Source organism: Natator depressus, chromosome 1 (genome assembly GCF_965152275.1).
Source record: "Natator depressus isolate rNatDep1 chromosome 1, rNatDep2.hap1, whole genome shotgun sequence".
In the NCBI taxonomy this organism is placed as follows: domain Eukaryota; kingdom Metazoa; phylum Chordata; order Testudines; family Cheloniidae; genus Natator; species Natator depressus.
Genome location: NC_134234.1, coordinates 342,380,201 through 342,401,357, shown reverse-complemented (window position 1 = coordinate 342,401,357; position 21,157 = coordinate 342,380,201). Strand labels below are relative to the sequence as shown.

At 50.1% G+C, this 21,157-nt stretch overlaps 1 protein-coding gene across 2 annotated transcripts in view; it reads right to left on the bottom strand.

Moving 5' to 3' along the window:
- Window positions 1–20,243, bottom strand: part of LOC141980948 (uncharacterized) — a 44,579-nt gene extending 24,336 nt beyond the window's left edge. Inside the window, exons 1-5 of one of the 2 annotated variants that reach the window (XM_074942729.1) lie at window positions 20,045–20,243; window positions 17,178–17,333; window positions 11,637–11,764; window positions 5,604–5,712; window positions 808–924 (exon numbers count right to left, since the gene is read on the bottom strand). In XM_074942729.1, the coding sequence (XP_074798830.1) occupies window positions 808–924; window positions 5,604–5,712; window positions 11,637–11,764; window positions 17,178–17,333; window positions 20,045–20,099 (565 nt within the window). In that variant the 5' untranslated portion in view covers window positions 20,100–20,243. The remainder of the gene's footprint in view (window positions 1–807; window positions 925–5,603; window positions 5,713–11,636; window positions 11,765–17,177; window positions 17,334–20,044) is intronic. The other variant, XM_074942730.1, reaches the window with a different exon arrangement.
- Window positions 20,244–21,157: the final 914 nt, after the last annotated feature.

Genomic DNA, 21,157 nt, shown 5'->3' with positions numbered 1-21,157 from the left:
GCAGGTTTGGGAAGCCGGCTTTCGGGGACAGTGGTCTCACTGCAGCAGGGTAGTGAGATTTGTCCCCCTGGATGTTTTATGTAAGAGTTTCACAGCAAGCTCTTTTGCTGCCTCCTTATCCATTTGAGGGGGATGACTCTTGGAAGTTGCGCACGCTGCCTGAAGAATCAGAGGCAGCTGCATACCTTAACTTAGGAAATCTTTCACCACTACAAGGTTCAGGCCAGCCGGCAGGCCATTAGATCAACTAGCCTGACCTGCTGCAGATTTTATCCAATAATTCCTGCATCAAACCCAGGAACTTGTGGTTGAATTAGAGTGTCTCTTTTAGCAAGACACTCAGTAATGAGTTAAAGGCTCAGTGATGGAGAATTTACCACATCCCCAGTAAATCTGTCCCCGTGGTTAATTACTAAAGGGCTGCAAGTTCTCAAGCACCTGGAATTTAAGTTATTGGATGTCTTATATTGCCACCCTACACCTTATATTGCTCCTGTTTTCCTCCCACAGATGTGATCTAATGCTCTAACGGGTGGGAAGAATTCAATTTTTGTTGGGTTTCTACAGCAGCTAGGACAACAGGGTCCATGACCAGGGCTCCTAAGTACTACGGCAACTCGTTATTAATGTAACACGAGGTTTATTGTAACCCAGTGTTCCATGAGAACTGAGTTGGGTCTAAGAAATAAAACAGCTTGCACAGATCACTAGCAGGGATCGCATTGTGTGTATCCAGTGCACAATGGGCCCTGGCTACTAGGCCTATGACAATACACATCACAAGTCAAGAGTCTCTGCAGCACGCACCGTATGGAGCCCCCAGTACTGTGAGGAACATCAGGGCAGAAACCAGGAGATAGAGGAGGGACAGCCACCATCCAAACAGCAGCAGGTAGAGGATGTTCCCACAGGTGACTGTGGAACCTGGTAAAGAGAAGATATAAGGATTGAGGGAGTGACCTGTGGAGAAACTAAGATATAAGCTCTGAGGAGCCCATCTGAGGGCTGGCCCAGTTGGTTTGGGAGTCATCAAGTCTCATACCCAGAATTTTGTCCTGGTGAAAGGAGCTGAATTAGTAGCCCTAGAGACTGAAGTCCTGCTTATCCGCTAAATGTGTACAGCTGGGCTTGGGAATCCAGTCGCTCACTGCCCACAGGCAAATGAGGAACACTGCCTGGTGGATGAGGTGGCTAAGCCCCTACTCTGCAGAATTTAAGCACTCCCTTTTAGATGTTTCAGCCCTTATATCTGCAAAGCTAAAAGCCTGCAACTGTGATGGGATGCAGTGCAGTTTTCCTGAGTCTGTGGACAGACTTTTCTGGTACCTCTGCTGCTGCTCAGCTTTGCCCAAAGAGCAGAAGGACACTAACTGGACTCTGGTCAGTTTGACTGCTGCTATTCCAGAACCCTTAAAGGAGCAGTGGAAGGGTTGTGTTGATTTCACTCTGCTACTGAGAAGAGGCGGGAGACAGACAGTGGCTGGAGCTGTTCATGAGAAACGAGGATTTCCCCCCACCCCAAGGCTGAGAGGGGAAGTTAGAGTAGCTGGGATGAGAGGAAGAGCTCTCTTCCAGCATAAGAGCGACTATACTGGATCAGACCAATGGTGCATCTAGCCCAGCATCCCGTCTTCTGATAGTGCTTCAGAGGGAATGAACAGAACAGGCAATCAAGTGATCCATCCTCTGTCATCCACCCCCAGCTTCTGGCAAACAGAGGCTAGGGACACGCAGAGCATGGGGTTCCATCCCTGACCATCTTGGCTAATAGCCATTGCTGGACCTATCCTCCAGGAACTTATCAAATTTTTTGAACCCTGTTACAGTTTTGGCCTTCACAACATCTCCTGACAATGAGTTCCACAGGTTGAAAGCAGGCAGGCTTTGTACTGCAGACTCTTGATAGCCACAGGCAATTAGGATGCACCAGTAGCACCCCTCTTTCTCTGTAGCTGGGGGCCTTTTGTGGGGAAGAAAGAGGGGTTTCTCCGGGGCGGTGACTTCTATTTCTGCAGATCTCTGCTGCCCTCTTACCATTTTTGTATTCTCCTCTGGCTAAGGAGCTGAGCCCCAGGCTAGTAAGCACCCAGGGAGTTCTTCTGAGCCCCAAGGTACAGCATGGGTAGCAACACCAACTCCCCCAAAATCCCTGCCACTGTATTCAACCCTGGCCCAGAGGAAACTCCGCTAGGACAGGAGAGGTGGCCATCTGCCCATTCTGTTCTTGACTTCTCTGCGGAGACTGCCAAGTAGCACCAGTTTGGGGGACTCTTATTCACCAGGAGGGGGACTGAGACCAGGGTCATTCCCAGCTCACTGTTTGACTTCAGAAACAGGAACCACATGAGTGACGAAGCTGGTTAGACGGAAGTTAAAAAGAAGAGAGAGAGTCACCAGCAGGAAATGCCTGCAAGCTACATGGACGCCTTTTAAAAAAACACCATGAGAATGGAGTATACGTTTAATTTGATCCTATTTAAAAAAAAAAAAAAAAGGTAAGAGGACCAAGAAATGCCACCATGGCTCAGAGTAAAAGAAGCAGTTAGAGGCAAAAAGACATCCTTTAAAAAATTGGAAGTCAAACCCTACTGTGGAAAATAGAAAGGGCCACAAATTCTAGCAAGTCAAGTATAATTAGGCAGGTAAAAAAACCAAACAAATTGAAGAGCAACTCGCAAAAGACTCAAACTAACAGCCAAAAAAAAAAAAAATTTTTTACCTCAGAAGCAGGAAGCCTGCCAGACAATCACGGGGCCACCGGACAACAGAACTGCTAAAGGAGCACTCAAGGAAGACCAGGCCATTGTGGAGAAGCTAAATTAATTCTCTGCATCAGTCTTCACTGCAGAGGACGGGAGGGAGACTCCCACGCCTGAGCTGTGATTTTTAGGTGACAAAAATATTGATCACTTCAATCTGGGACAGTTCCTCAGAGTGGTCTTGGAACAAATTGATAAAATTAAACAATAATAAGTCACCAGGACCAGATGGGATTCATCCAAGAGTTCAGAAGGAACTCCAATATGAAATTGCAGAACTAACAACTGTGGTATGAAACCGATCACTTAAATCGGCCTCCATACCAGATGACTGAGGACAGCTCATGTAAATGCCAATTTTTAAAAAGGCTCCAGAGGCGATCCAGGCAGTTACAGGTCGGTGAGCCTCACTTCAGTACCAGGCAAACTGGCTGAAACTATTGTAAAGAACAGAATTAATCAGACACATCGATGAACACAATTTATTGTGGAAGAGTCAACATGGCTTTTGTAAAGGGAAATCGTGCCTCACCAATCTATTAGAATTCTTGGGCGGGGGGGGGGGGTCCAAACATGTGCACAAGTGTGATCCAGTGGATATAGTGTACTTGGACTTTCTGAAAGCCTTTCACGAGGTCCCTCACCAGAAGCTCTTAAGCAAAGTAAGCTGTCATGGGATAAGAGGGAAGGTCCTCTCATGGATCAATAACTGGTTAAAAAGACAGGAATCAAAGGGTAAGAATAAATGGTCAGTTTTCAGAATGGAGAGGTGTAAATAGTAGGGTCCCCCAGGGATCTACTGGGACCAGTGTTGTTCGACATCCATAAGTGGTCTAGAAAAAGGGATAAACAGTGAGGTGGCAAAGTTTGCAGAGGCTACAAAGTTACTCAGGATAGTAATGTCCAAAGCAGACTGCAAAGAGAGTTACAAAGGGATCTCGCAAACCTGGGCGACTGGGCAACAACATGGCAGATGAAATTCACTGTTGATAAAGGCAAAGTAATGCACACTGGAAAACAATCCCAACTATACATATGAAAAGGGGTCTAAATTAGCTGTTACTACTCAAGAAAGATTTTAGAGTCCTTGTGGATAGTTCTCTGAAAAAACACTCGCTCAATGTGCAGTGGCAGTCAAAAAAAGCTAACCATGTTAGGAACCACTAGGAAAGGGATAGATAATAAAAGACAGAAAATATCAGAATGCCTCTGTATAAATCCATGCTTTTGCCTACACCTTGAAGATTGCGTGCAGTTCCCCATCTCAAAAAAAAGCTGTATTAGAAATGGAAAAGGTACAGAAAAGGGCAACAAAAAATGACCAGGGGTGTGGAACAGCTTCCATATGAGGAGAGATTAAAGAGCCTGGGACTGTTCCCTTAGTCATCTTTCTTTCAAGCTGGAGATGACGGAGGTCTATAAAATAATGAATGAGGTGGAGAACGCGAAGGAAGACGTGTTATTTACCCCTTTGTTTAATACAAGAACTAGGGGTCACCCAATGAAATTAATAGGCAGCAGCTTTAAAAACCAAACACAAGGAAGTACTTCTCCACACAATGCACAGTTAACCTGTGGAACTTGTTGCCAGAGGACGTTGTGAAGGCCAAAAGTATAACTGGGTTTAAAAAAAAAAAAAAAAACGCGAGATAAGTTCCTGGAGAATAGGTCCATCAATGGCTTTTAGCAAGATGGTTAGGGATACAACCCCTTGCTCTGGGTGTCCCTAAGCCTCTCTCTGCCAGATTCTGGGACTGGATGACAGGGGATAGATCAATTCTGTTCATTTCCTCTGAAGCATCTGGCACTGGCCACTGTCGGAAGACAGGATACTGGGCTCGGTGCACCATTGGTCTGACTCAGTGTGGCCGTTCTTATGTTATGTTCTTAACCACCAGGAGGGACTTAGGTCACGGACGTGAGCCAATGATCGATCAATTGATCGATCGCTCGCACACACCCCGCTGTTAACTGAAGTGAAAAGCTCTTACTCTGTTACTCCAAGCAGTGGGATACATATGACCCAGGATCTGACCTGCACTGCTCAGCTCAGAGACAGACGCAGACAGCTCAAGCCCTAGCTCCCAGCCTTTAAAGGGACGCTCCAAGCCGAATGGGCAGCATGCCCTCTATTTCCAAGATGTGGACAAACATTCCCCTAAAGTTACATTGCCCATTCAGGGAAGCAGTCACGTAAGCAATGGGAATGCGGCACATTCATCAGCTAACGGCTCGTACAATGCAGAGAAGAATGTGGGGGGAAGAAATCCCACCGGTGTTGAGTACAAACATTCTGCTGCTGTCCACAGGTCCTTGGAGGTGCCATTTCTACTTGCTACAAGAGTCACAGACATGAACCATTTCCTTTGGGGGCCCAGGACACCACCCTCCTTCAGCAGAGAGGGAGAGTTGGTCACAGTTACAGGGCAGTGGCTGCCGCAGTCACCCTGCTGCTGGTCTTGTGGGCAGGCCTGGTGTATGTTACATTATGAATGCCGACAGCATGGCCACCATTGCCTTCTGCTGAGGGCAATCGAGTGCTTCCCTTTGGCGGGAGGTGGTCTTAAGGAGGGTATGCACAGAGGCCTGGATTTGGAAGTGGTGGCCCCCACTCGGTGGCACTTTAAACATGAGGGCTGGGTCAGTCCATAGGAGTTTGCGACAATCACCTTCTAGACATGCTGACAAGTTAGAGGGTTGATGGATTCCAGATGCCCCTCACTGGCCTTGCAGATAAATATGATCAAACCAGAATTCTCAGGACTGCTAGCTGCCCAGGGGAGAGGGGGATTTAGAGATGCCCTTACCAGAAAGGGGGAGTTCAGGCAGGGCATCATTTCCTACCTGTGGGGCTTTTCACAACGTTCAGATCTGAGTAGAGCTCTTTCACAATTTCCGACCGGTCTTCCCAGGGCCTGGCTGTCACGTGGCTCTTCCATTTCTTAAAGCCAAACTGGGAAGCAGAGAGAAACAAACAAGTCAGACCCCAGGCAACTGCACCTGTCCGGTGCTGCTGTTCCAGAGAGCATGTTCCTCTCCTTCCAGCTAGTTAGAAGTGCTGTGGGCTATGGGCAGATATACTGAGGGGGACGGAGGGCAGGAGGCAGTGGCTGCCCCACATTAGGATTGCGGTTCCTAATTCACAGGAGGTTGAGAGAGACCGGAGATGATAGTTCGATCGTACAGGAGCATGCGGGGGTGGGGGGGGGGGGCGAGAAGGCAGAGCTGGCGCTCCTCAGACTAACCAGGGAGCCTGCATGCCAGGCTAACTCCAGAGACCAGGAGACAGAGCTGGTGAGGGACTTCTGGCTGAGGTCTCATTTCTACAAGGGCAACCAAACATCAGGATACAGTTGTCTGGGACTAGCCGACTCTGAGACTAGCCACCAACATAGTAGTGACAACTCCCCTCTGCCCACACCCCTGAGAGCACCCCAGAAACCTCAGTCAACTTCTTCACTGCCCAGCCTGGATGAGAAAAGCAGTGGAAGATCCTGTGTGTGGTTAACACATAACATCAACAGTGAATACCAGAGCCAGTTAATCCTCGCTAACGAGGACAGACAGGGTAGGTATACGCTGCAAAGACAAACCAGCGGCACCGTGTCTCATGAGCCTGGGTCAACTGACTCAGACTTGTGGGGCTGTGGGACAGCAAACAGTGCAGACGTTCCAGGCGAGGGTCTCAGAGCCCAAGTCAATTGAGCCAGGCTCAGACTTGGTGCCGGGGTTTTCTTTGCAGTGTAGATGTACCGAAAGGCATTTTGCCTTCCTGTGACATGAGGGAGGGGTGGTAAAAATCCATCCCCAAATCCCAGAATTCCCTGGAGAAGGGCGTGGCAGGTGTGAAGGATTTTCCCCTATAGAACGTTTGATCAGTTCCAATTTGGACTCCATGGCCCGAGTTACCTGTACTGTGTTTTGGTAAGTGAAGGCAGCGAGAATTGGAGGGAATTTCGAAGTTCCCCACAGCACAGTGGAAGGATGGCCTAGCGGCTAGAGCACAAGCCTAGGACTTGAGACCTGGGTTTAATTCCCTGCTTCGCCACAGACTCCCTGCGTGACCTTGGGCATGACCTCCACTCTGTACCCAAGTTCTCATCTGAGTGGGGGGGACAAGAGCCCTGCCCTACCTCCTGGGGCACTGGGAGGATAAGCTATGCAGTGAGGTGCTCAGGCACTAAGGTAATGGGGTGAGAAAAGAACCTCACAGAGGTAACACTGGTGCTCTCCCCCAGCCTCTGGTATTAGACACAGGTTACATGCATTTCCCACTCCTAAACTTCATGCACCCCAACCCCCTTCCAGCTGTAGATGTGGAAGTAACTAGACACAAGACCGTGACCCCCTCAGCTAAAAGGGGGACGAAGGCAAGTTAGATCACCTGGGATCTTCAATAGTTTTTGCTCCCCAGTAACCAATGGGCTACAAGGGACATTCAGTTGCCTCCAGGTCCTTAGCTTTGGGTCAGACTTTATCAACCCAATGAAAACTGGGCCCTGCGTTGCATTGCTCACAGCCAACATATGCTGACGGGGGAGTAATGGATGGTGTAAGGCCGGGTCTACATGATCATCGTACATAGGTATAACTCCATCATTCAGGGGTGTGAAAAATCCACACCCTGGAGCGACACAGTTATACCGGCCTAACACTTGGTGTAGGCAGCGTTGTGGCGATGGGAGAGCTCTCGGGGGCTGGGGGGGGGGAGAAGGGTTGGAGGACCTACGTCAATGGGAGAGGTTCTCCCATTGGCGTAGTAGCGTCTTCACAGATATAAAATGCTGCCTTGTAGCAACTGCAGACCTGTCCTAAGCACGCCCCATTGATTGCTTTATGAACAAAGCTCCTGTACGAAGCGAGACAACTGTGGGGGGGGGGGGGGGATGGTGTCTCAGAAGCCAGCTCATTTCTGTAGCACTTTGGCACCACCAGCGTCACAGGACTGAGGAGAGCACCTTGTCACCTATCTGAAGTTCAGACTGCCCAGAACAAGCCCTCAGAGTGCCCTTGTGTTGATCTGTTCTCATCCTGTCTGGAGCTGGTGGCTGGTTGCTGTGGAGCATGCCGCAGAGTGGTTTTGATGAAAAGCCTGTTTGTCATTCCCAGCTAGCTACCGCCCCAGATGAACCAGACCCATTCTGTGGGGAGGCGCGTCAGCAGCCCCAGACCCATGCAGGGCTCAGCAGTTAGGGCTACTTTGCTGAGGTCCTCCAGATTACGTTCAACTGAAATTAATCCAGATTAACGAGCGAAAGGGAGAGAGAAAATTACGATTTTACAGAACAAACAATGGTTGGTTTTCAGGTGCATGACTCGCCAGTTCTGCAATTTCACGTAAGTCAGAAGGTGCTATTATGAGATCACGGCTTCCCCAATGGAAGGGCAATCAATTTGCACAAAGTTAAAGGCTCTGATCAGAGCTACATCATTCATCAATGATGTGGGGGATGGAAGGGGAAAGGACAGTTCCCACTTTTGCCACACCTAGAGCATCTACCTTTCTGTTCTATTCTACATTGGTTTGTACAACCCCACACAGCATCCAAGCAGCTACCATCAGGGCACTGAACATGACTAGTGCGTCCCGTGTGGTTCATTCTCTCTCCCAGGGGGAAAACTGTGTGATCAGTGCAGGGCTAGTAGGAGTTGAGCCATTCCCAGATTCAGGGTGTTTTTTGTATTTTATTGGTCAATGGGGCAGCTTTTTCTCTGCACCCAGGAAGGCAAAGCACCATTGCTGTCGAGCCTGGGAAGGAAGAGAGTGGCCCCCAAACCCACCACTGTGAGGGAGATTGCCTTTGCATGCATCTCAAGCCCCCAAAGTTCCTCCAGAGTCCACACTCTCCAGGATGCTCAGACAGAGTGGTGACTGGTCATACGAGTCCCTGCATCAAAGGTCCTTGCTTTTGCTCACCTTGATTCTTGCTCACCTAGTAGCCTTCTTTGTTCTTAGTCAAAGAAAGAGGACTACATGGTGGAGGTCAGAGCAGGACAATAAACTCTTCCTTTGGCCGGTTGGCCTCTGCCTCACCCCTTTGGCTTCCCACAGGGTATGAGGGTTTCCCCTTCACTGCCAGGCACCAGCCTGGTTAGATGAGAGCGCTCCCTCGGAAGCCAGCCCTTTGTGGAGTTAGGTGCATCTGCTCCCCAAGGTCTTCTCTCAGGTAGCAGGCTCCTCCTGTCCATTAGCCTGGGGCAGCTAAAACCTTGATCTAGACAAGTGAATTTAGTTACTGACTATCTGGAGAAGCTACTGTCATGCACAGCACCTGGGCTGACCGACTTGTCCGACCCATGGCTGAAGAGGAGAACGTGCCACGTACAAGGGGACTTGTGCCACATGTGCCTTTTGAGAGGCCCTAGGTGCCAGCCACGATGTAGGAATACAGGCCCATGTTAGATGTGGGTGAACTGTGGTTTTAGATGGAGGTGGGATATTGGCATAAGCAACAGGCCTAAAGCATGTGACCAAAATGGAGGCGGTCATGAGACAGAAGAGGTGCGTTACACTTGTAGTGACCCTTAGAAAAACCAGTTCTCTTATTTAAGGTTCAGGCGAAGGTAACAGAACTAAGACATGGTTAACTGGGTACCTGGTTCAGTCAATTGGCTAAATGAGAAATGCCTTCATCTTGCTTTAGCGAAGGCCCATTACTTGGCAAGGACATCACTTGTTTGTTAACAGGTACAGGAAAGTAAACTCTTAAAAAGGGTTCATTGCTAATATCTGCCTGACCAAGTGGGAGTCAAAGGTGTCTAAGCACCCCTGGGTTTAGCCCATTTGTAAGTATCTTGGGCAAAAGCTTCTGTTGCTGTTTGGATGTAGCGAATTGCTTATTAGTTAGGCATGTTTAGAGCAATTGTACCTTTCGATTTAACACAGGAAATATGGTTAAATCAGTGTTGCCGTGATACCCTGCGTAAATAATAATTACAACACATGATCTATGGAAGAGGCGCAGCTGATGCGAGTCAGAAAAGGTATTTAGCAAAGCAGCAGGTCCAACATGCAGGTCACTGCCACTAACAGTATAAGAAACATTTAGAAGAGAGACTTAGGCAGGAGGCCAGTTTTCAGCCTCAGATTGGCCAGACGGGGCCTCTAGGAGTTACGCTCAGATTGGCAGCATGGGTATAAGAGGAGCGGAATTTTAGAACCATCAGAACACCCCAATCAGGCGGTGCTGTTAACCCCATTTTACAGATGTGTATGAGAAGTTTAAAATTAGAGAATTAAAGTTAACTTGAGTTTGGTTAAGGAAATGTGCATGTTGTAAAGAAAGGCCCTGACTAGCAAGTAGCAGGAAGGCTTTGGAAATAGTTATAAAGCCAGAAGGAATGAGGTAGGGTGGATGTCTGGTTCAAAGAATAACTAATAAGATAAGGGGATGTTTCTACAAAGAAGGCCTCTGAGCAACAGGGTTAACTGCAAATGATTTTAAATCAAACCAAGAGGATCAGTCTTAAAATGAACCAACTTGGCCCTCCCCCAACCCACACACCAGTGTTAAAGCAGATGTGAATCCAGGTGCAATGGGAAAACTGGTGGACAGCAAGAAGGAGGGGAGGAAAGACCTTGGGAGGAGAGGAGGTTGTAAATCTTATCTGGATTAAGACTGGAAACCAGGGTGAACGTCTCAGGTTGGTCTTTAGCTGAAGTCAGTCATTGGCAATGACATCACTTGTTTGTTAAAGGATATACAAAAAGTAAACTCAAAGGGTTCATTGCTAATACCTGCCTGACCACGCTGAAGCCGACCAATATGGGGCGGAACACCCCTGGGTTTAACCCATTTGTAAATATCATGATCAAGTGCTTATAAATATGTTTTGTTACTATCTGGATGTAGTAAGCTGCTTAATAATTAGGCTTTTAATAATAGTTTGAGTGACATTGGGCAAGTCACCCTATGTGCAGCGGCAGTCAAAAAAGCCAACAGAATGCTGGGAATCAAGAAAGGGATAGATAAGACGACAGAAATCATGTTGCCTCTATATAAACCCATGGTACGCCCACATCTTGAATATTGCATGCAGATGTGGTCGCCCTTTCTCAAAAGATATATATTGGAATTGGAAAAGGTTCAGAAAAGGGCAACAAACATTATTAGGGGTATAGAATGGCTTCCGTATGAGGAGAGATTAATAAGACTGGGACTTTTCAGCTTGGAAAAGAGGCGACTAAGGGGGGATATGATCAAGGTCTATAAAATCATGAGTGGTATAGAGAAAGTAAATAAGGAAGTGTTATTTACTCCTTCTCATAATACAAGAACAAGGGGCCACCAAAAGGAAATTAATAGGTAGCAGGTTTAAAACAACCATTTGACCTTTGGATTTAATAAAGGAATTTATGGTTAAATTGTGTTTGGTGATTTCCCATATTAATTTCAAATAATAATTCCAGCAGATGGGAAACTAAGGCACAAAGGTTAAGTGACTTGCCCAATGTCACAAGAAGTCTGTAGCAGAGCAGGGAATGGATACCAGGTCTCAAGGCCTAGGTTAGTACTCTAACCACTGAGCCACCCTTCCTCTCAGACACTGGAGTAAGATAACTGACCCCATCACCCCAGTGCTAGACCCCCATTGCAGGAGTGGGTTTTTACAGACTAGGCTCCTCACAGAAGCAGCTGACACAGTGCCCTGGACTGTGCAGTGCCCACACTTCTCTAGGGAATCCGAACAACTACCCTGAGCGAAGGAAAGAGCCCAGTAGCCACAGCGGAGAAAAGAAGCACTTTCTGAAGCACCCTAGCTTGAGAGCATATGTGCCAGCAGAGAGGTTGCAGCCCTCATGGAGATTCTGGGCTTTCAGCCACCAATGCATGACCCCAAAGAGAGAAGGGGGGGGGAGGAGAACACAGAACAAACCTTGTAGTTGTTGGAGAGTTTGTTGGCTTCCACCTCGTTTTCCGCAGTGATGGTGGTTTTCACCAGGCAGCCGTCACAAATTTGCACCTCGTCGGAGAGGTGCTGGCAGCAGGCAGGCGTTGAGATCACTGCGCAAGAGACCAGCGAGGAGAAACCCAAGATTTAGACACACATCACCCCCAGCCAGAGCCCCACGGCCAGCTATAGGGTTGCCCTGTAAGGATCGTGCATGTCTGGCCTGTAGGGCTGCTCAGAGAATCATAGAATATCAGGCATGGAAGGGACCTCAGGAGGTCATCTAGTCCAACCCCCTGCTCAAAGCAGGACCGATCCCCAATTAAATCATCCCAGCCAGGGCTTTGTCAAGCCTGACCTTAAAAACTTCTAAGGAAGGAGATTCCACTACCTCCCTCGGTAACGCAATCCAGTGTTTCACCACCTTCATAGTGAAAAAGTTTTTCCTAATATCCAACCTAGATCTCCCCCACTGCAACTTGAGACCATTACTCCTTGTTCTGTCATCTGCTACTACTGAGAACAGTCTAGATCCATCCTTTTTGGAACCCCCTTTCAGGTAGTTGAAAGCAGCTATCAAATCCCCCCTCATTCTTCTCTTCCGAAGTCTAAACATCCCCAGTTCCCTCATCCTCTCCTCATAAGTCATGTGTTCCAGTCCCCTAATCATTTTTGTTGCCCTCCGCTGGACTCTCTCCAATTTTTCCACATCCTTCTTGTAGTGTGGGGCCCAAAACTGGACACAGTACTCCAGATGAGGCCTCACCAGTGTCGAATAGAGGGGAATGATCACGTCCCTCGATCTGCTGGCAAGGCCCCTACTTATACATCCCAAAATGCCATTGGCCTTCTTGGCAACAAGGGCACACGGTTGACTCATATCCAGCTTCTTGTCCACTGTAACCCCTAGGACCTTTTCTGCAGAACTGCTGCCTAGCCATTCGGTCCCTAGTCTGTAGCGGTGCATTGGATTCTTCCGTCCTAAGAGCAGGACTCTGCACTTGTCCTTGTTGAACCTCAGATTTCTTTTGGCCCAATCCTCCAGTTTGTCTAGGTCCCTCTGTATCCTATCCCTACCCTCCAGCATATCTACCTCTCCTCCCATTTTAGTGTCATCTGCAAACTTGCTGAGGGTGCAATCCACACCATCCTTCAGATCATTAATGAAGATATTGAACAAAACCGGGCCCAGGACCGACCCTTGGGGCACTCCACTTGATACCGGCTGTCATCTAGACATGGAGCCATTCATCACTACCCGTTGAGCCCAACAATCTAGCCAGCTTTCTATCCACCTTATAGTCCAGTCATCCAGCCCATACTTCTTTAACTTGCTGGCAAGAATACTGTGGGAGACCATGTCAAAAGCTTTGCTAAAGTCAAGGAACAACACGTCCACTGCTTTCCCTTCATCCACAGAACCAGTTCTCGTCATAGAAGGCAATTAGATTAGTCAGGCATGACTTGTCCTTGGTGAATCCATGCTGACTGTTCCTGATCACTTGCCTCTCCTCGAAGTGCTTCAGAATTGATTCCTTGAGGACCTGCTCCATGATTTTTCCAGGGACGGAGGTGAGGCTGACTGGCCTGTAGTTCCCAGGATCCTCCTCCTTCCCTTTTTTTAAAGATGGGCACTACATTAGCCTTTTTCCAGTTGTCCAGGACTTCCCCCGATCACCATGAGTTTTCAAAGATAATGGCCAATGGCTCTGCAATCACATCCGCCAACTCCTTTAGCACTCTCAGATGCAGCGCATCCGGCCCCATTACTTGTGCACATCCAGCTTTTTTAAATAGTCCCGAACCACTTCTTTCTCCACAGAGGGCTGGTCACCTCCTCCCCATGCTGTGCTGCCCTGTGCAGTAGTCTGGGAGCTGACCTTCTTCGTGAAGACAGAGGCAAAAAAAGCATTGAGTACATTAGCTTTTTCCACATCCTCTGTCACTAGTTTGCCTCCCTCATTCATTAAGGTGCCCACACTTTCCTTGGCTTTCTTCTTGTTGCTAACATACCTGAAGAAACCCTTCTTGTTACTCTTAACATCTCTTGCTAGCTGCAACTCCAGGTGTTATTTGGCCTTCCTGATTTCACTCCTGCATGCCCGAGCAATATTTTTATACTCATCCCTGGTCATTTGTCCAAACTTCCACTTCTTGTAAGCTTCTTTTTTGTATTTAAGATCAGCAAGGATTTCACTGTGAAGCCAAGCTGGTCGCCTGCCATATTTACTATCCTTTCTACACATCGGGATGGTTTGTCCCTGTAACCTCAATAAGGATTCTTTAAAATACAGCCAGCTCTCCTGGACTCCTTTCCCCCTCATGTTATTCTCCCAGGGGATCTTGCCCATCAGTTCCCTGAGGGAGTCAAAGTCTGCTTTTCTGAAGTCCAGGGTCCGTATTCTGCTGCTTTCCTTTCTTCCTTGTGTCAGGATCCTGAACTCGACCATCTCATGGTCAGTGCCTCCCAGGTTCCCATCCACTTTTGCTTCCCCTACTAATTCTTCCCGGTTTGTGAGCAGCAGGTCAAGAAGAGCTCTGCTCCTAGTTGGTTCCTCCAGCACTTGCACCAGGAAATTGTCCCCTACAGTTTCCAAAAACTTCCTGGATTGTCTGTGCACCGCTGTATTGCTCTCCCAGCAGATAACAGGGTGATTGAAGTCTCCCATGAGAACCAGGGTCTGCGATCTTGTAACTTCTGCGAGTTGCCGGAAGAAAGCCTCGTCCACCTCATCCCCCTGGTCCGGTGGTCTATAGCAGACTCCCACCACGACATCACCCTTGTTGCTCACGCTTCTAAACTTAATCCAGAGACTCTCAGGTTTTTCTGCAGTTTCATACTTGAGCTCTGAGCAGTCATACTGCTCCCTTACATACAGTGCAACCCCCCCACCTTTTCTGCCCTGCCTGTCCTTCCTGAACAGCTTATATCCATCCATGACAGTACTCCAGTCATGTGAGTTATCCCACCAAGTCTGTTATTCCAATCACATCCTAATTCCTTGACTTTGCCAGGACTTCCAGTTCTCCCTGCTTGTTTCCCAGGCTTCGTGCATTTGTGTACAGGCACTTGAGGTAACCTGCTGATTGCCCCTCTTTCTCAGTATGAGGCAGGAGCCCTCCCCTCTCACGCGCTCCTGCTTCCTCCCGGTATCCCACATCCCCACTTATCTCAGGGCTTTGGTCTCCGTCTCCTGGTGAACCTAGTTTAAAGCCCTCCTCACTAGGTTAGCCAGCCTGCTTGTGAAGATGCTCTTTCCTCTCTTCGTTAGGTGGAGCCCGTCTCTGCCTAGCACTCCTTCTTGGAACACCATCCCATGGTCAAAGAATCCAAAGCCTTCTCTCCGACACCACCTGCGTAGCCATTCGTTGACTTCCACGATTCAACGGTCTCTACCCAGGCCTTTTCCTTCCACGGGGAGGATGGACGAGAGCTGGTACAATATTATTTATTTGTATTACCATAGCCCCTTTGGAGCCATGGCCAGGACCCCATTCTACTAGATGCTGAACAAACAACACACTGAGACAAAATACATTTGCAAGTCTCAGCAGAAGAATGTGCCAGCATCAGTTTGCTGCTATTTGTAGGGTCAAATTATTAGTTATTCACCCCAGGCAGACAGCTGATGGGTATATGGGTGAGTGATTCTAACCCACATGTCGCAATCAGGGAGTAGAAGCAGTGCCACATGACCAGCCAGACCCCATGAATGGGAGACACTCAAGCCACCCACCACTGTTCCTCCAAACCAGTGGTTCCCCAAGCTGGGGCCTGCTGCACATCACAAAATCCGGAGCGCTTGCTGGGGGTGCGTGGAGAGCTGGCTGCTCACACGGTGCTGGCTCCAGGAGCTAAATTGGATAAGAGATGCTAAAAGATCCATTCCTCATAGACTTTAAGGCCAGAAAGGAGCATCATGATCATCTAGTCTCACCTGCTCAGTACAGGCCACAGAAACTCACCCACCCTCTCCTGTGGTAGGCCCATAACCTTGCAATTTAATGTGCCAGTTCCTTTAATATTCTTGGATGGAGATTTTCCAGGCGCCCCCCCCGAATTTGGTCCCATAAAGCACTTTCCCTGCATTACTTTTCTTGTGAATTGCTAGATTTTTCCACTGCAACTAACAGGAGAGGAGGTCCCTGAGCCCCATCTCTCATTGGGCAGGCGGTTCCCTGCTATGGGGACGTTTGAGGACCCCCATGGCAAACAGTTCAACACAGCCACGTTCCCAAAAGTCACAAGTGCTTTGGAAAACACGTAATAGAAATGATTCATAACTAGTCCTTCCAGCCAGCCTCAGGAGCACATGAGAAGGGACAAGACAGCCCAGTCGTTCTCTGTGGATTTTGTGAGGATGTTGCTATGACCAGAGAGAAGGGAAAGGACTAAACCAAGCAGACATGAGAAATAAAGAGCCGATTATGCATTTGTCAAATTCAGTACGCCACGCAGGGGAAATTACCAAGAGAGAACTGCGGGGGTTACACCCAAGGTGTATGATTATTAGCTAATTGCATACCCTAAACACCGCCCCCCCCCCCCCCCCCACAAGGTCAGCATTCCCACTGTATGGGCACAAGAATGGTGGGAGAGAGGTAAAGCAGCCATGGCCCAGCGTTCTTGGCACAGACTGTGCCTCGAATAGCGGCTTTTGACGTAGAACTGTTTAACCCTTTCATTGCTGCTCCCCCTGTTGCTGTTCACGGAAGTCAAGGGAACGCCACCGTGTTCTACCTACAGCATTCGCAAGCAGTCCCTTGGCAAGAGCATTATTCCTCCTATCTAGCTAGATGCAGGTCATGAGAGCACTCCTTGTCTGAAGTCTATTCTGGCCCAGCATCACTTCCTTGCTTTCTTCATAATCACTATTTAAGCATTGGGTTTTTTTGCAACCAGAGATCAGTCTCCTCCCCTGGGTAGGTGCTAGGTTAGCCTGCCAGTAGAGGAATACGTTACAAGAAGTTTTATTTCAAGATCTTTGATGCTAGAAAACCTGAAGTGCTTGCTATTACAAATAAGCTATACTCGCCATGCTAATATAACCCATCTACCACAATAGGATTTCAGGGGATCCACCCATATAACAAGCATTTATTAGTTAGAGCCCAGGACTCCTGGGTTCTGTTCCCAGCTCTCCCATCCACTTGAAAGTCACTCCATGTCCCAGGTCTGCTCCTCTAAGAGAAGGCAGATTGCCTCTCCTCACACCATGAGAGGCAGGCATCACTTGTATTTGCCAAGCATTTAGATCCTTCAACCAAAGGTGCTAGGTGAGTGACCACCTTCTCCAGCTCTGGGGTGTCACACCAGAACCCTGTGGCAGAGATAGACCCCTTTGCACTTGGAGCCCCCCTTGCATTCCCTGGGCTGTCTGCACAGTTTCTGTTGCAGTGCATCCTCTCCTCTCAAGAGGGACTGAATGAGAAAGGCGCCATCTATAACCCTTTCCCATTGCCCCAGGGCCAACTCTGTGCAGTAACCCCAGCACCACTCCAGGCGACCCTTTCAGCTCTGCTTACCCGGCAGTATCCTGGGCGTCATTATGCTATGCTGATGGGATCCCGAATGCATGTCCCCAAGGTCTCCATGGGTGTTGTTAATGGCAGCACAGTGCCGGTCACACAGCGACCCTCGCCGATGGGGGTCGACCCGATGCTCAAATTCCTTGTGGAAATCTGAAATGGATACAGTAAAGGGAGAGTGAGCAAAGGAGTCAGTCACCATCGGGGTGCAGTGCTTCTAACAGGGAGCTGTTATGGATGCCAGACTGTCATTATTAGGAACAGGCAGGGTGGGGGAGAGAAATGCTGAAGGTGAGAAAGCACAGATGGAGGGGAAGAAAGGCCAGATCAGAAGAGACAATAGAGAAACTCCTCCATGGCAACAAACATTGGAGGACTTTTTCCAGTGAGCGTCACCTGCTGCATTCTGTCCAGCTCATAGACTATCATGAGGTCATCCAGTCCAAGCCCCCTGCTCAAAGCAGGACCCATCCCCCATTTTTGCCCCATCCCAAATGGCCCCCTCAAGGATTGAACTTACAACCCTGGGTTTAGCAGGCCAGTGCCCAAACCACTGAGCTATCCCTCCCCCCACCTTCTCGCTTAGGTCATCCTTGGGGAAGGATCCCCTTTTTTACAGCTCTGTGGACTTACACAGCAGCCAGTAGGTGCATCAAGGAGGGAAACTCAAGTGGGAGGCAGTATTTTTGTTATATGGAATGTTTGCTTCCTGCTGGGTTAGAGGCAATGGTGGGTTGGCGGTCTCTAGACCAAAAATTCCAGCCAAGTTACACGCTCACCCAACAGAGGCCCACTGTGAATCAGATGACAGCTAGGATAACAAACACAGCTCACAGGGCTGGTTTGGAAGTGGCTTCACATGATCGTCACCAAACTAACCAATTATACTGTCACGGTTACACCAGTTTGACTGACTGACAAGGTCCCTGGGGCTTCAGAGACAGAGCCTGGAGCTGGTTTAACCCATTGGTCACCTCCAACAGCGTATGGCTTTCAAATCATTTCAGTTTCCCCCTTTATGTTTAGGGGATCAATCCTCTTCCCCCTTCCCCCACCCTATTTGTTGACAAAAGATGCTAGGTAAGGTCAGTTTCCAGGGCAGTCAAAAGGGCAGATGATCAAGCTAGTTTCCAGCATGTACCCCATCTACCTACCTTTAGGTACAAAAAATGGGACCTCAAAGCTGGTATTGTCTAAACCTGCCATGGGTCCCCAGAACACCCCTACACACAGAAATATTGTCTGACTGCCCTTTTAGTGCCTAGCACTATATTGTACAACGCTGACCCATCCCGCTAAGACAGGCTGAAGACAGAGGCGCCAGGAGAATAAAATCTGGCTACACATCTGGTCTTGAGTCACAGCTATTCATGCTTTATAACCAGTTCTTTCAGGCACTAATACAATAGGGCAGCTTAGACAGACAAAGAAGGCGCACTTCCAAGATAAAGCCATACATTTAAAGGTTACTTGTGCATGGGTTAGATAATGCAACTGAAAGAATTTGAGGAGTCTAGTTTATTTTTCACCAGTGTTGCCAACTCTCACCACGTTATTGCCGGTCTCATCATTTTTAGATTTTTTTCCTTAAAGACCCAGCAGCTGGAATCATGCTATTGCACGAAAATATCAGCTTTCATTTAAGTTTCTCGTCCTTATGGTTGCAGAGAAAAGTTTGTAAATTTGGAGCTTGTGCACCCTAGAGACTGGGGGGGGGGGGGGGGGAGAAGAGAACCAGAAGGTAATTGAATAACTACAAAATATTTTTAAAAATCTCACAATTCTTAAGCCAATGCCGTGATTGTTGGCTGTCTGGGGTTGACAATACTTCTGCGCTCATCTTCAAGTCTCCTGCCTGGAGGAGATTTAAATTGGCCTTACAGACTCCGTTCTGCTTAGACTCGATTCACAGCAAGCAGCACACCCAAGCTGGTTGTTGTTTCCCCAAGCCTGGCACGCCACGGACTGCCCATAGACTGAGCTTCCCGGGCCTAGGCCCAGCCCTGGCACCTAGCACACGGGGCGGGTGCTACCAGAAGCAAACATGTTTCACTCAGAACACACAGCAAGATACACTCGCTCAGTTAGCCCACGTTTTATACCCCAGGAAGGGTTATGCACCCCTTGCACAAACACAGCCTCGGTTCAGGGTCTCCCACACCAGCAGGATGCTGCATTAGCACCCGCAGGGGCATCCGCACCTCATAGAGGATTTCCACTGGGTTTCAGAGGCTGTTATTCGGCGCCAAGGTTTATAAAGCCTCAGGTGCTCAGTAAATTGGGGACCCGAGTTAATCCAAGATCCCTAACCTTTCTGTGGGGCAGGTTATATACATCAACAGAACCGAGCCAGAGAATTTATTTATACATCAACAGAAACGAGCCAGAGAATTATTTGGCGAGCTCGAGCCAGCAGGTGTCCGCCTTGCTCTGCCCAGGAGAGGGTCTGGGCGGCGTCGCGGGAGCCAAGACTTAGTCCGGCTTGGCCCCAGAGACCCCTTGGGCCGGGGCTGCAGCAGCCCCCCGCTTTTCGTGCACGCCGGCGAGGGGTGGTGCCGGGAACGGGAGGCTGCTCCCCGGCCTCTCGGCACCAGCCGAGGGAGCAGGCGCGGCCAGTGGCCGGCTAGCGGGACTCTTCCCCCTCCAGGGCAGCCTGACGCGCGGCACCAGACAGCGGCTCGCCCCGCCGAGCCCGCCCCGCGCCTGGGCGCCCCCCAGCCGCGGGCCCTCTGGGGAGCCCCGCACGGGGCCGGGGGGGAGCCTCTAGGGGCCCAGCGAGCTCCCCGGTGCAGCGGGGACGGGAGCTGCCCCGCGGCTTGCGAACCAACCCCCGGCCCCCTTGCAGGCGCCCCCCGGCCGCTCACCGAAGGTGTCGTGCGTGTAGCGCCGGCGGCGGCCGGGGTCCGACTCGTGGGACATGGCAGCTCCCCGGGGGCTCAGCACGTGCGGCGGCGGCGGCAGCCGGGCCTGCAGCCGGGGGATTTAAAGGACGGGGCGGAGCATGCGCCTGGCACCGTCCCCCCCCCGCCTCCTCCTCCTCCTCCTCCTCCGTCTCCGGGGTGAGGAGGGGAATGTGTGCGCCCAGCACGGCCCGCCGGGGTGTCCTAGGGGTGCCCGGACCCTGCCCCCCGCGCCGGGTGCGCGCGGCTGCAAGGGGTGCGTGGCCCCTGCCCCCCGCGCCGGGGTGCAGTCAGGGGGGCCCAGTTGTGCATGCATCTTGCACCTCCCCCCGGAGCGCATCCCTTGAAGAGCCCAGGGCTGTTGCCCGTCCCGGGGCCTCGGAAAATCATGTGTCAGACCCCCCTTCCTCAAATCATGAGATTGGCTTAAAAATCGAGGGATTTTTTTAAATGAAACCCGGGTTCTCTTTATTTCCCTTCCAGTTTCCGAGCCTGTAGGGTGCTCTCGGGGCACCCATCTGGCTGACAGCGGGAGCCTCTCCTGCGGGGATGGGGCCGCAAGGAGGGGCGCCCCTGTCCTCCCCAGGCAGCTGGGGCTCCCCCTGTCAGCAGCCCAGCCGCCAGCGCTGACAGCGATTTCTAAGTGAGGTTGTGAAGCCCGACTCACGATCATGACTCAAGGCTTAATTTTACTTGGAAATGGGGTGACCCCTTTTCAACATGCAAGGCGGGACACATGGAGGAGCCCCAGGCACGGGTGGCACCTCCTATAGGCTGGGGAATGCTGTGCCTCCCCAAACAGCCCCGCGTGGCCTGCCCACGCTCTGCCCGGGGGCCCCCTCCTGCTTGCCCACTTCCCCCTTGGCCCCAGGCAGGCGGCTACTCTTCTGGGAAGGGGGCCAGGGCTGTGGCTAGGGTGGCTGGCCTGTGGCCGGGACTTGGGGTGGCTGGGGCCGCCCAGTACTGGGGGGCGCTGGGGCCACGCTGATGGCACTGGGGCTGCCTGCCCTGTGCTCGGGATGGAGGGGGGGTGTTGGTGGGGCTGCGGCGCGCTGGGGCAGGGGGCCGCACTGTCTG